Source organism: Epinephelus fuscoguttatus, linkage group LG10, assembly GCF_011397635.1.
Source record: "Epinephelus fuscoguttatus linkage group LG10, E.fuscoguttatus.final_Chr_v1".
NCBI lineage: Eukaryota > Metazoa > Chordata > Actinopteri > Perciformes > Serranidae > Epinephelus > Epinephelus fuscoguttatus.
Window position 1 is genome coordinate 32039681 of NC_064761.1, and position 15306 is coordinate 32054986.

At 41.0% G+C, this 15306-nt stretch overlaps 1 protein-coding gene across 10 annotated transcripts in view; it reads left to right on the plus strand.

Moving 5' to 3' along the window:
- The first annotated feature begins 733 nt into the window (after positions 1-733).
- tcf3b (transcription factor 3b) overlaps positions 734-15306 on the plus strand; it is a 36519-nt gene continuing 21946 nt past the window's right edge. For 5 of the 10 annotated variants that reach the window (XM_049588847.1, XM_049588851.1, XM_049588848.1 and 2 more), the window contains exons 1-7: positions 734-1297; positions 4227-4323; positions 6425-6497; positions 13350-13423; positions 14057-14129; positions 14648-14688; positions 14918-15050. In XM_049588847.1, coding sequence (XP_049444804.1) covers positions 4249-4323; positions 6425-6497; positions 13350-13423; positions 14057-14129; positions 14648-14688; positions 14918-15050 — 469 coding nt within the window. In that variant the 5' untranslated portion in view covers positions 734-1297; positions 4227-4248. The remainder of the gene's footprint in view (positions 1298-4226; positions 4324-6424; positions 6498-13349; positions 13424-14056; positions 14130-14647; positions 14689-14917; positions 15051-15306) is intronic. The other 5 variants (XM_049588852.1, XM_049588858.1, XM_049588856.1 and 2 more) reach the window with 3 other exon arrangements.

Genomic DNA, 15306 nt, shown 5'->3' on the forward strand with positions numbered 1-15306 from the left:
TTCTAACATTCGTAGACAAAATGATTGATTAGTTGAGATAAACAGCAGATTAATCAAATTCAAAAATTGTTGTCGGTTGCAGTCCTCTGGAAATTGTGTTTCATGATTACAAAAATAAATTAAAAGATTAAAATATGAACATGTAAGTGCAAGGCTTAAAAATAAAAAATAATTAAAATAATATTTTAAAAAAAAGTCTACATACTTCTCCTTTATAACAACCCCATAGCCATACATCAGAAAATTATATAATGTATATAATTAAAAAAGCTCATGTTTTACGTTGATATAACAAAAATAATAGTAATAATAATATTTTTACATTAAACAGCATTTATTATATTGCTGTTAAATAAATAAATTAAATTAATAAAAAAATGCTGTTATATCTGTTAAATAAATTATAATTTATTTAACAACTGCTGTTGTTATTATTATAAAAAATAATAATCATTTTGAGCTTTGGTTGTTTTGTTTTGTTTTTAAAAAAAAAAACAGAAAGCGGGCCCACCAACCACAGTAATAAAATGATGTCAGCGGGCATGTTAGAGCCCCCCTCAGCCAGCTTCCCTGAGCACACAGGGAAAGTGAGCGTCAAGAAGAAGGCGGGCCCAACTTGGAATCCCGACCTCTCGTTGGCTGCCGTTGCCGCCACTCAAGCGCACACGCTCCCCCATTGGCTCAGCTCTTTCGCATTTATCGTGCCATCTCGTCAAGCTGCTGCTGTGTAATCGCAGGTAACTTTCTTACGATAGCCTTCCGCTGGACGACCTAGTGCTCGTAGCGCTCTTGCATTTTGAGGATTGCGGATAGAGTACACACAACCGAGCTTCGGCATTAGACGTTTTCGTCGCTTTGGCCGTCGGAAGACGTTAAAGCTGTATTTTTTTTCTCCGTAAAAACACCCCGTCTCTCAAAGGCGTTTGAAATCGGACACCGCTGGCATTGAGGCCCTCACTTTTGTGCGGAGGGATACGTTGTTGCGTCTGACAATGTGGACGGAGGTGGTGAAGATGTCTACGAGAAGAATGAAATCATCTCAGTTGTAACAACAAAAAAGGAAGACGCGAGATTAGTTACTATAATAGATTTGTTTGCACTCAGACTTGTAACATTGAGGCAAACACGTGGGCGCAAGTGTGAAAAGCAGGCTTACCGGGACAAAAGGAAGACATCTACGGTGCTCCAATGCGTTTCATGCACTGAGGTCGAAATTCTCTTGAAGTTTTATGTTTTTCCCCTAGCGAGTCTCCGCTTTTCTTTTTACTGTTGGATATCAGACACTTGGAGAGGAGAGGTAAAAACACCTTCTTTCACTTCATGTTTCGGGGGAAGTTGCATGAATTCGATGGGGCTTCACTGACACCTATTTAGACGCCTGCAATTTTCGAAAAGTTTTCGGGAATGTGTGGTTAAAGCGGGGGGATGTAAGTTTTTTGTCTGGTTTGAGGTGGCGAGCCAAGTGTGTGATGGTCTCCGCATCGACCACGGAGAGGAGGAAATTACTCCTTTGTTCTGCAAAAAGACCCCACTAACGTTAAGTCCTGCCTAACAAGCCTCATTTTGTTTTTCTTCTTCCATACCGTGTGTGTGTCCGCCGCTAGCTGTAGCCACAATGTGTTAATATGAAATGTAAACGTTGTGAGCATTTTAGCTAAACTTTGTGCTATGGTGGGCCTACATGTATTTTCCACACGAGCCGTAAACAAACTTTCCATAAAACCCCCTTTTGGTTGCCCTTTAAACATTCCTTTATGGAAGTGTCTGGCCACCAGCTAGACTTTATTTTATTGCACATTTGGCAGGAAATTCCTCATGCTCCCACCCCCACCGTCTCCTGCACTGAACTCCCTCATAATGCACGACTTGAACCCTAATATGTGAAAGAAAGAGCTCACTATTTGTTGCATGAAGTTTGCAGCTCCTATCCTCCAGGGTCACGACCTGCTGCACTGCTTTTTATTTACACATAATTTGTTTTCTCTAGCAGTTACTAAACAACTTGGGGGATTTGTTAGTGTTGAAGATGATGTCAACATGCTTCAAAATAAATGGTGAATGGGTTAGTTGTCAGCTTGGCTCTGGATGTGGCCTAGCGGAGATGATCAAATAATGTGCAGCCCTACATCCTGTGGTGCCCCTGGATGTTTACTGTCATTGTTGTAAACTATTTGACCCAAAGTGGTTGTTATTTATAATACTGTGTCTCTGGCGCAGGACATTCACATCCGTTTCTTTAGGAGCATTTGAATCAACAGTTGAAGATGCTTTTATGTTCAGCACGGCGGCCCTTGTTGTCTCAGAAGTAATAGCATGTTATTGGTGAATTATTTAGCTTTTATGTTCACATTTGCCATGCAGAAATATTCACAACCTATTCGCAGGGAAATGTGCTTTTAAGCAGCATTGTTTCAGTATCAACAACAGTTATAACATGTTTGTAAAGCAGGTAAAATGTACTTGTTTTGGCCCTTTATGATTATGTTTATAAGCCAAAATCAGAGGCAGCCACATGCATTTAAGTCATATCCTGAATTTATATATCACAATAAGTTTCTGGTGTAAAGCATCTGTTAAGCTCAGTGGTTTGTACCACCCGGTGGTGCAGGCTCTTTTGTGGAGAGTGACCTGCCTTCCCTGCCTTGTGTGGGGTGACAAAGACCCCTAATCTGCTTGCTTCAAATATTGATCCAGCAGTAGCTGAAGATGCCATTTTGTTACATTAAGCTCCCTCCGTGTGCTTCCCTCCTATTTATCCCAGTGGTTAAATAATATTTGCAAGTTTATTTCAGTGGTGTGTGTGTGTGTGTGTGTGTGTGTGTGTGTGTGAGACCTATTTTGTCCTTGATTGGCCATCTTATCCAAAAGTTTGGGGAAAGCGATGACATCCATGTTCCTAGCCTATTTACACTTGGGGCGATGTGTTGTGTGTGTACGTGTGTGTGTGCGTTCACTTCCTTCCCTTGTCTCAAGGTTAAATTAGTTCTGCTCGCCTGAGTTCACTAGACTTGGACTACACTGTTTGTCTCCCCTGAGGTGACTTGTGTTATATTCATACATGCAGAAATATATTTATGATATTTATTACTTTTGTTTTGCTTTCAAGTGGTTCCTTATTATTTCTGGACACATATTTTTAATATCTAGAGCTTCCTTTGTTCACATTTTACAACTTGCATTTCCTCCAAAACACCCATCTTTATTTAGTTATTTGATTGCATCAATTTATGTTAGTGCAGTATGACAAAAGAGGCTGTAAAAGCACACCACCTGTTGGTGTCCAAGTGCCTCTATTCCTCCACTCGCTTCCCTTACCACTAGTTCCCTGTGAGGCTCGCAGAACCGCCGCTCAAGCATCAGAGAGCGGCCTCAGGCTTGCGTTGGAATGCAAAACACTGGGTAAATCCAGTATTCATGCTCACTGTGTCATTTGACAAGGTTCTTTCTGAGTTGACATATGGTAATTTGGTAATGACGTGTTTGCATACAGTCATTAGCTCTGCCTTTCACCCCTATTTCCTTGGGCTAACAATAGTCCCAATTATGTCTGTAATTGTAAATGTATTACATTCTCTTTTATGTCGCAATGATCGACATATGGCTGTGTTATTTGCCAGGGTTGCGTAAAATGAAAGACAATTTTTTAAGTCATTACTTGGTAGTGATTTGACTAAGGGCAGAGTATTCATCATTTCATGGCAGTGTCTCTCCTACTGCTACTGATGGGAAGGCAGCGTCTGACTGAAATTAGCATTTTTAAGTAGACACAGCTAAAGTGTGTAGTGTTAAGTAGCCTAATGTTGTCTGTTTTCCCTCATCGGTCCGCAGTGAGTGAAGTAGTAATTTGAGCTGTGTGTTTTGGCCAGCTGAGACTCAATAGATGATTATTTTAATGTAACTTCCAGATGCAAATGATCTTTGCTTTCACCTGGATACATATATTTTAGTGCTATGATGGAGTTCTGAATCCCAAACACAAATTCTGATGCGTTTGCAATAAGAAAGTGGTTTTATTATTTATAAAAATGCTGACTTGCATTGCTATCTTATGGGAGACTAACACCTTGCCAATATGAATCATCTCTAGGGTTGTGATATAGAACAGATAGAGTAGATTGAATCATTCATTACCATCACCCTCTGTTTTTTTCTAAATAGCTAAATGTAAATTCTCTTTGTGCTTGCTAGTGCCATTAAAACCCTGTATCTGCAAATTTCTCTCATAGGGTTTATTAGAGACTGAAGGGTATGAACGAACAGCAGCAAAGAATGGCTGCAGTGGGAACTGACAAGGAACTCAGCGACCTTCTGGATTTCAGCGCGGTAAGAGAGCGGGAGAGCAGTCTGGGTGGTTCTGGGTGGCAGTGGTAGGTGGGTGGCATTGGGAGAAAGAGCTAAAGAGAGTGCGATACAGGTCTGGGTGGGGATGAGCAGAGGAGAGCTGGAGGTCTGAATGAGGGAAGTGGGGAAAGGGGGCGAGCCAGGGGAGTCAGCGGGAAGCTTAAATTCTCAAAATATGCAACAAAAAAATCTGAAAATCTTTTTTAAGAATAGTTTGTGTCAGCCCAAGATATTTCCATCCTTCATTCTTGGCATGCAAAGGTAGTGCTGATTACATCAAAGCATGGCAAGTAGTACCGCTGTACCTCAGGGTGACTGGTGAAAATGAATTCAGGTTTTAAATATAGGTTATTCAATTATGTAGGTGATGCAGAGATGAGGAAATGGAGCCTTACTACAATGAGCTGGTATCCACTACAAAATGTAAACAGAGAATCAGGAGTGACTGCAAGAAACAATTTCACCCCTGTTTGTCTTGTTAACACAATCTGAGGGGGAAGTATTGTTTTTATATGAATTGGGTTGAGCAGACAGCTTCTGCGTTTCTTTTTGTCATATTTTTAGAAGACATTTTTCACAGAGATGCTTTCAGTGCTATCCTCCAGACATTATCTACAAAGTGAATAGAGGTATTCTGTTCAGCTTTTATTTACCTGTGTTTCGTTTTGTTGTGAAGCCTTTGTTGAGCTTTACACTGACATAAACATCTCACAGGCCCAATGGAGCTGTGTTACTTTTTCTTCCTAAATAAATTGAATAGCTGGCGAGGCTAAATATCCAGGCTCTGGGTAATTATTATATATGGGGGCACTACAGGTAATTCAAAACTGAGGCTCCTAATGAATATTTGTCAGCAGACTTGATGTCCCATGAGATTTCTTTTGACAAAGTACAGTTGATTAATACTGAAGTGTTTATCGTTGCAGGAGTCATTGACATTTTATGAAGTGTAACACTGGCGAACAACAGGACTATCTTTATTTTTTTACGATTAAAACAAACAAAAAAAAAAGTGTGTGCATGAATTTTGTTGGTGGAGCTTCATTATAATGAGTTGCATGTGTCAGTCAGCTGCTGTGTTAACGTCCCATTCTCTGCCACGCCATCAGTATTTAAAGGAAACCTTACCCCATGAAAGAAAAACACTCCTTGTTGTGAAAGGGGGTTTGCGGGAGGTTCTCATTAGACAGTTGGGTTTGTGTTAGAGAAGCTCAGATTGATCAGCTGCCAATTTGTATCAGCAGATGTTCCGTTTAAATATGACATTGATAATTGGGTGAGAAACTGTCAAAAACTGTACAAACAAATTTCCTCCTCTTTGTTAATTCGCTGGCTAGTCACGGTAATGCATGCTAGATTGGACGCGGACTAAAGAAATAACGTGTTTGAGATATCTGCGACCGAATGTAATGGAAACAAAGATGGTATCCAAATCGGTTGTCGGATCATGTCAACTTACCCTGTTAAAACAACAAGAAGAAAAAGAAAGGAAAACGGAGCAATTACATGGGGTTGTGGCAGATTGTGTTTTCGTGTCCTACTTAGTAAAAGGTTTGGTTTTTACACTAGAGTTGTTGCTCGTCACTGAAAGATGCCACACAGCAGAAATTTCGACCACACCATAGCCTCATGGTACAGCCCACAGTGGCTCTGTGACAAAACCCACAGACTTGTCGGGGTGTTTCTGAAAGATAAAGTTGACGCAGCAGAATCGACTTTATATGGAACTATGTCTGAAGGGTTTTGAAATGCTGTTTATTTGCTTGGGGAATAACCTAACTTTTGATATAAGAAAGAGAGAATGTGGTATTTTGCACATATAGACATAAAGCATGTGATAGTTTTTATCATGCTGTTTTACTGTTATGCTAGAAGTCTTCTTGTCTGGTGTAATTTTGTTTCTAATTAGTTTATATCTCACTTTTAGTCTAGTCTTAATCTGAAATGTCTGCAAGAAAAAAAAAACACTCAAGGACTGAACGACATGTGTATGTGATGTCATTTATTAGTAGAAATTAAATGTGTGAAGTGTGCCGTCCTTTGCTTTGTTGGTTTACGGTATCTTTCCTCTTTTGTCTTGTAGATGTTCGCGCCTCCAGTAGCAAACGGGAAGAACAGGACAATGACACTCGCCAGCACTCAGTTTGGTGGATCAGGTAAGCTTTCAAAGCAGTTAATGCTGCATCACTGGACTGTTAATTTCAATTTTTGCTTTGTTTTGTTGATGTAAATACACTTGTGATTCTAACTGACGGTCTTATGGCTGCATGTGCGTTTTTGCATAGCAACAATCTACTAAGACTGTTAAATCTTTGATCTGTAGCAGTCACATTAAATGAAAGGAAAAAGGTTAACTCACCTAAATCACAAAAAGTACTTTGACACATAACTCGTTTGGTGTCAAGCGTGCAGACAGTTTTGGTTTTATTTGCCCCAGTTTTGAGATCACCGCCTCAGCAGGTACAATAGATGTGACTTTTATTAAGCTTTACAACATTTGAAAAACTCAACCAGCCACACAAATGTCCACAAACAATGTCTGGGTTAATCTTAGGACTTCGTTGATAATAGAGATATTATTAGAACAGTTTTCTAAAAGTGGGGAATTGGTTGTGCATGTATTTGTTTATGCATCTATCTAAGTACATTTTTAGAAGAAATTGGATTTATCAGTGTTCAAGAGTGCCCTGTGCTTGTTTATATGGTTTTATCTTGATCCTTGTCTTGATAGAAAAATGATCCATTTAGGCTTCAGTCCTTGTGAATGATTGAGGCTGTGCAGATTTATTAATATCTTTCTAAGTTTTATTTTCACATCTGTTTAAAAGGTCATCTTTCATTTCTTAAGTCTTTGTTTCACTATTTTAAAGTGCAGAGTAGCTGAGTTAAACCCCTCAGCCCCCTCAAGCACCTGAAGCCTTTTGAGTGGGCTTTTCTCTCTTTCTGAATGTTATTAGTAAGTCGTGTTACTTTCGTTCCTCTGTCACCCTTCCAACCTGGCGTGTGAAATCGAGTCACACTCCTCAGTGCTCCCCAGAGTGAGAACTTGGCCACCGAGGAACAAAGGCAAAAAAGGGGGCTTATGGACTTGAAACGACTCCCCCACCCTGAAGTGTAAAACACTCCTCCCCCAACACGGCACAGGGCCCTTACCCCCACTGATCTGCAGGAAATGGCTTGAGTCCGAGACAATGTCCCTCACCCCTCGCTCGCAGCCTCTTAAACTGGCCCAGCATGCAGCGAGTGGCCAGAGTGGAAGAGAGAGCTTGTTGAATAGAGGGATCAGCCTGTGCAAGGCAGGATTCTGTTTGTTTCTATTACAGCAGGCAATTACTAAGCAGTGAGGAGTTAATTCCTTCCCCCCTCCTCGTGTCCCAAAGTGTGGCCCTCGGTCATTGACACCTATTTTAATGCAATACTTCAAGCTGTCCCATTTAACTTGGGGAGATCTGCAGGTACCCTCTAATAGCACTTGGGAGTCAAAATGTTAAGAACTGTGAATTAAGGACCAGGAGTTTCTCGTAGATCTGTGTCATGTTATATCTTACACATGTGTATTAGTATGTATTTTCATTGTCAATGAGTCTCTTGATCATTTTCTCAATTAATTGTTTGGTTGTTTGGTTTAAAAAACAGCTGAAAATTGTGAAAAATGTTGATCAGCATTTCCTAAAGCCCAAGATGACGTTATCAAATGTCCTGTTTTGTCCACAACCTGAAGATATTCAATTCACTGTTACAGAGGAGTAAAGACACCAAAAAATATTCCTAGTTAGAGGCTGAAATCAGAGAATTTTCTCCTGGAAAAAGTACTCAAACCGATTAAGCGATAATCAAATTAGTTGGTGAGTAATTTAGTAGTCAACAGCTAATCCTTTAATTGTTCCTGCTTTAATATAAAATACACTCTGTCTGTATGAGGACGAAAACTAGAAGCCTAAAATTGTGTGCACATGATTTTTTTTTTTTTTTTTTAGATGTAAGGATGCATCTGTTAACAGGACCATCTTTTGAAACTCCCAAAGATTGCTTATTATTCCAAAAACCAATATGGCTACAGGCCAGGAAGCCTATTTATTATAGAAATGATGACCATTAAAGAACAATGTCCATCTATGACGTCACTTAGGCGGCTTGTATATTCAGGGACCCAGCAGCGCGGGAACGGCAGCGAGCAGCCTAGTGGCCCACCAGACCACCTCTATTCATCAACACAAAAGTGCTCAGAGGGGTGCTAATTGCATTAGGCGTCCTTCTCCCTTCCTCAGTGGCCAGAGTTCGTGTGTGTGTGTGTGGGGAAGGGTGTGTCGGGTAGAGTGGAGGGCAGAGGAAAGAGGAGAGGATTGGCAAGAAGTGTGGGATGTTTGAGAAGTAGGGGAGGCAGAGTGTGACGGTGTGTGGTGGGAGCTGGCCAAGCCCACAAGCCTTCAGGCAGGCGTCCCCTCTGTCACCTCTGCAGCTGCTGGCAACGTCTCCAACCCCCTTCACACACACAAATACACGGGACGCGACAGGCTCGCTTCCCTTAGATCACAACAAACAACATTGTGAATTTACACATGTGTTCTCACTTGGTGGTGAGCTTACCTGCCGTATGTCTGACTCGTGCACTCTGGGTTGTATACCTGCACACGCCTGCAGTATTTGACTGTGCATTGGTGGGCTGTAGTTGGAAAATCTTAAGCCCTCAAAAAGAGGAAATCTCAAAGGAGAGTGGCTTCCTTCTTCAACTAAATTAGATGTTTTCAGAGCCTGCAGCCGCGAGAAGGCTTTGTGGCTCAGAAAATAAATATTTTTCTGGGTTCTGGTTGTGAGTCAGTATTTGTCTTGCCATGTGACTTTCACTGGAAGTACATTCACACTCACCATGCCAAAGTCTGGGAGGATGTGATATACGTCCAGAGAACCTGTTGTTTTCATGCCAGCCCTGTGCCTTTTAAATTTCATATGTGCATGTCTAATTAGAAGATAAGTCCGGGTATTTTAAGTCCTAAATTCATTTTCCCAGTGTGATCATGATTTCAATTTACTGTTCAAGTGCTCGTCACTTACTTCTCTTTTGAGTTTTATGCAGTTAATTGACCATTGTTTGAAGATGGTGTAGATTTTGATTTCAGACTTGTCAGTTAACTTGAGCATCAGTGCTCAAAGTACTCTGAATTCTGTTTCCAAATAATCTCAGATGTCATCCTTAGAAGGCTCATTAACATTAAACATTTAGTGGTATTAGAGTTGTTCCAATACCAGTTCCAGCATTGGAAATGGCTGCGATACTGCCAAAATTTGCTTGGGTATTGGCGAGTACATGAGTCTATACACTAGTTTGAAAACCACGTAATTCATTAATAAACTTTAAAAGTAGTAGTAGTAAAACCGGAGTCTACACAGATGCCTCATGATACGATATTATCACGATACTTTCATCACAACACAATATTATTGTGATTGTAATCAATTAAAAAGCTGCTCTACAACATTGCATGCACAAAAAACATGAACTCATTTTAGGTGTTCTTCATGTTTCTCATACATGATTTTAAATATTTTGTGATATTGTGAGTATTGCAATAGCATATTGCGATTTATTACCTTTTTTCCAACTGTAAATTGCATTCCTAAAGAAAAAAATGTCAACATCTGCTTTGTCAAATGAGATAAAGTTTTAAAGATGAAGTTTTTCACTTAAGTTATTTTTGTTGCAGCAAAATGTATCTAGTGAACTAAAATAGCAGTTAATTTCATTATTCTCGTAGACTAGCAAAAGTCAATTTGTACTTGCAATATCGATGATTTATCTCATAAGAAAATAGATACTTGGCGTCGTCGGTATATCAATACAATATTGTCACACAAATGCTGTATAGATTTTTTGCTCCACCCCTACCACGAAGCGAATTGCACTTTGCGGCCATCAGCAACTACTGATGTAGAGCAGTAAGGAAAAATTAATCCCAGTTGAGGGGTGGCAGCATTAGCCTTTAGAAAAGACTCTTGCAAACTAACTTGCAAAAATAATTATTTTAATGCTGCAATGCTTCTGATATGTTGCAGCATTAAAATCATAATTTTTGCAAGTTAGTTTGCGAGAGTTTTTTCTACAAGTTTTATTCCTCGTCCCTCTTTTACGCACCTACAGATGTGCAAAGTATTCCTTTGTTTTAGCGTTAGCTGTTAGAGAAACCTCAGCAGTTGGGTAAATTCTATGGCATTCAGTCTCTTCATGTATTTGTAGATGTTTTCCGAAGGATGTAGCCTGAGCCATGCCATATGACAACGATGGCAATCATTTCACATACCTGCAGGGTTAGTAGTATAGAGCAGTTACATTTTTTTTACACCGTGGCCTTGGATCGGTACTCGACATTGGCCGACATGCAAGTTCCAGTGTCTGAATCGGTATCAGGAAGAACAAAAATGGTATTGCAGCATCTCTAGTGTTAATAGCCAATTTTGTATATTTTTCTTTGTCACAGTTGGCTACAAAAATGTGGAAATGTCAGCACAGAAAATAAACCTTTTAACGCATCTGCTATTATTTGTAACCCACGGTATTATAATGATAGCTTTCATTGTTTTGCTTTACGAATGCGATCATTTATATCATTATCCATGTCAAACCATAGAAAGCCTCTCTATTTCTACCACTATGGTGTAGACGCAGAAAACTGAGCTGTCACAGCACATAAGGCGCCGTATTAGCACTGCTACATAAGCATCACATTGACTATTGTATGTCATCATAATCAATTGCAGCTATTTAAAAGGCATCTACAGTAGCTGAAAGAACTGCAGCGAGAGGGCTTTGTTTTTCTCCAGTGTGTGTTGGATAGCAGCACCACAAGGCAACCGCAGAAATAAAAAGCTCATGAGTGAAGTAAGTGATGAAATAAGGATGAAATGAAGCCCAGATTGGGCAGATCTGTGTTTGTCCTTTAAATTTCATTGAGAACGCAGACTCTTAAAGTGCTCATTTTTTTAGGTCACAGGCGAAGGGTTGGTTTAAAACAAAGTACTAAAAATATTTTTTTAGCCAAATGTAGTAAATGTAATTGATGTAGGAGTACATCTCTGACCTAGTTAAAGTGGTACAAAACATAGCTTGTTTTAAACAATTAAAACCTGCGTGCTTGCCTGTACAAGAGCCATGTGGATATAAATACTCAAATGTAGTGGTCGGTGTAGCATTTTACCCCAGTTGTTTTTTTCTTTTGAAGCTTGACAAGAGCTTTATTTGCATTATTTTATCATTTTGGTCGTCGATATTACACATGACATGAGATTAACAACAATAGAAAGGTCTCTCTCCTGGCATAGTGGGGCTCTCCTAGGCTGGCTGAGCGTCAGTGTCACCTCAGCAGCTCTCCACCTTGTTTTAATTGCCTCAGAGTTAATTACTCCAGTAAGTGTGAAACAATGTTGTCAGACTTCTGCTGCACAGCCGTGCTTTCGCTCTATCCTCTGCACCCCCGCTGGCCAAATGGAGGCTTCATAGGCGAATGAGTGGGGTATTGAAAATAGCTGTGAAGATTATGAAGTTACTCTCTTAACTCTCTTTGTTGGCTTGGAAGGACCACTCAGCGCTGGTTATTGTCAACAGTGACGGCGTGTACCCATTTTGTGGGTTACCTGTGTGTAGTACATGTGAACGTACTTTGCGGTTTCCCAGCAATGTGGATGAAGCTGGAGAGGGTGGGACGCAGATAGGTGTTTGAGTAAGGATGCGAGGCTGAAAGTAGCTCATTGTTGATGTCTCTCCTCTAAAGTGGATTTTTATCTCACTAATTTGGTATTACTTCTGCTGGCACCAAGCTTTGGCTGAAGTGTCTTCATACAAAGTCTGTCATCTTTATTTAGCAGCGAGCCCGTCACCAGCGTCCTGTGCCATTGGACATGGTTGACGGTGGTGCAGCGCTTTATTAGTGCTGTGGCCTTTCAGCAGGGCCGATCTGACAGCGAGTGAGGCTGATCTTTTGAGGTCCCCTCTCCTCCCTGCTTGCCTGATTCTCCATGCCACTGGCATCAGCTCTATAGATCACGGCTGTCGCAGCGTGTGTAGGTGCTTGCACCGCTCTGTTAGTCTCATCACTCATTCTCACTCGTCAGCCAGGCTGCTGATCTCGCCCAGACCCCTCTCACTCTGCCTTCCCTCTCGTTCCTCCCCTCGCTCTCTCCCTCTCGTCCCCTTGCTTTCTCCTTCCACCCGCTCGCTCTCTCTTTTGCTTTCTCACACACATTTTTTTAATTAGGCAAAAATCAAAGACGAAATATGAATATTCATAAGGAAACCGCATTAATATGCACAATTATGCAAATCAGCATGCAATTAAGGCTTGTGTCTCCAGAGAGCCTGGATAGCATTAGTGCATAAGACAGGGAGAAGGGGATGATGGGGGTATTTTGGAGTTTTCTGCTCCACCAGTCTTTTGGCTGTGTTTTTCCTTTGTGCCACACATTGGTTCTTTCTTTACCTAAAACATTGAGGTTCCTGTTTGGGCATTTTGTTTTGTGTTATTTTAGGTGTTTGTGTGTGTCAGTGTGATTGAGTGGAATATAGATGTGGTTTATATGACATGTTATCCTCTTGGATGACATTAGGCATGTGAATGGTTAATTTTCTGCTATTTAGTGACTGTAATAAACACTAATGGGTACACTGAGCAGCATTTTTTTCCCCAGAAATGGTTTAACATTGCATTGCATCTTGAATGTGACAGCGGTGCCTTTGATCAATAGTGATGTTCTCTCCTGGAGCTTGCAAGCCCATTGTGGCTACTTAAGGACATCGAATGTTTAGAGTAGGATGTGGTGACAGGTTCCCTTGATATGACTCCAACATCAGGGCATTTCTACATATCTGCTGTGACACCTAGGATAATAATTATATACTGTCATTAGGGGATTGCTAACATCCTCCACAGCGTTAGTCCAACCTGCGTTTTGATTCCTGCATCCCTAACCTGCTGGTGTCCCTGCCTGTCAGTCTGAACAATATGTCTGTCCTCTTGCAGCAATAGATGAGCGCAGCGGCTCTGGGTCTTGGGGCTCAGCAGAACAGAACAGCCCCTCTTTCAGCCAAGGACGGGTAAGATCTAAACACACACTCGCACTCTTAAGTCGCACGCGATTTTAAGTTTGGAGATCTAAGCATTAACACCAGATGCCATGATATTGTTGCACACTCGCACACGTTCAGTTAATCACTCTGCCATAGCTGAACACACACACACCCTCTCCCCTCGCCGCCACCACCACAACAGCTTAGCGCTTCTTCATGCCGTGTGCCATGTTTGATTTGAAGTGGTAGTTTTACTTTCTACCTAATAACCTTGGCTCGGGATCCGGCATTGGCAAGCTCTCTGGTAGCCCAGAACCTCTGTGGAAGCCCACCGGTAATTGCAGCTTCACATCCGCTGTAACTGTCTTGGCACAACTCTGTGTAAATACAAGGAACAGGGGGTGAAATAGATGCAGCAGGCTTTGATTACCACAAGTTGATAATTAAGAAAGTCGGTTTGAATCCCCCGAGCTGATGCAGATTTGTTTGGCATGGATCCTGTTAGTTAGACAGAAAAGCAGAGGGAGGGTAACCACTAAGCCATATAGGTGTGTGTTAACAAGAGTGGTGACGATTTAGGTCTTTTAGTGAATGCATTTTATTTACTTTTTTTTTTAAGGTTGCTCATGTTTTTTTTTTTTTGTACCTTTGTTCCTACAGGGCTATGGCGAAGGATCCCACTACAGCGAGCATGAAGGCTTGTCCTCTCCGTTCATCAGTTCAGGGGTTGCAGGTATGTTCTTTTTTTAGCTCTCTTAATTACTTTTAACAAGTGACTCTGGTGTGGTAAAAAAAAAAAAAAAAAAAATCCTTCATGAATTCCTTTTTAGCACTTCAGCAGAATGAGCGTATAAATTTACCTCTCAGTGACGGAAGACATGTTGCCTCGTCACACTCCAGCTTTAAAATAATCACGTTGATAATGGCCGATTCGACTGTTGTGCGTACTTTGTTTTCTGGGTGGCAGGATGTGTATGTGTCTACATGCATGTATGTGCATGTGTGTGTGCCTGTGTTCATTCGTTGAGTGTTGGGGATGTTAGGGCACTGAAGCAGAAACCTTCCCTAGGGTTTTGTCTGGCAGGCGGCTTTATGCAGCTGAGCGTACTGAAAAAGGGGAGGGCATCCCTGGACTTTTTGTACTTTAGAAAAACCTACTTTTCATTTGTTTTAGCACACACCATTGCCTCTTAATGTGCTCGTGGTTTCACTTGCACTGACGCTTAAACAATCTTCACTTTTATCTTGCAGGTAAAAATGAGAGGCCACCGTACCCTCCCTTTGGAAGCCAGGTATGTTGGCGTCTTCCTTACATCTTCCTGTAAGGTTGTATGTGTGTGAGAACTACATTCATGTAATGTGTCATGGAAAGGAAGCCTTGTTTTCTCACTTCTCTTTTCATACTAAACACTTTGAATTAACCGTCTTCGTTTCCTAGAAGAGAAGCTGTTTGTGCTATCCCACGCCCCTGAAAGTATTATTAGTAAAACCTTGTTTCCATGTCTTGCTCTATTCTCTTAGCCTGGTTTTCTTCCTAGCGACATAGCAATGCCCAGCCCAGATGCCATGTCCCCTTCTGGCCTGAAATCAGGCTCCCAGTTTTACCCATCGTACCCCAACAACCCCAGGAGAAGGCCGCCTGATGGAGGCATAGGTAAAATAACTAGACGGGACACATTTCTTCTTGTTTCTGTCTTTGTTTTTATTTTACATCATTCCCCCTGAAGGGTTTCTTTTCTTTCTTTTTTGATTAGTTAACTGGGGCTGCACCTAATAGCTCATTTTTGAGTCATCTGCTGATCATTTTCTTGATTATTGGTCTATAATATGTTAGAAAATAGTAAAATGTTCCATCACAGTTTCCCACAGTCCAAGTCCAAGGCCTTCACATTGTTTAAATCAGGGGTCTT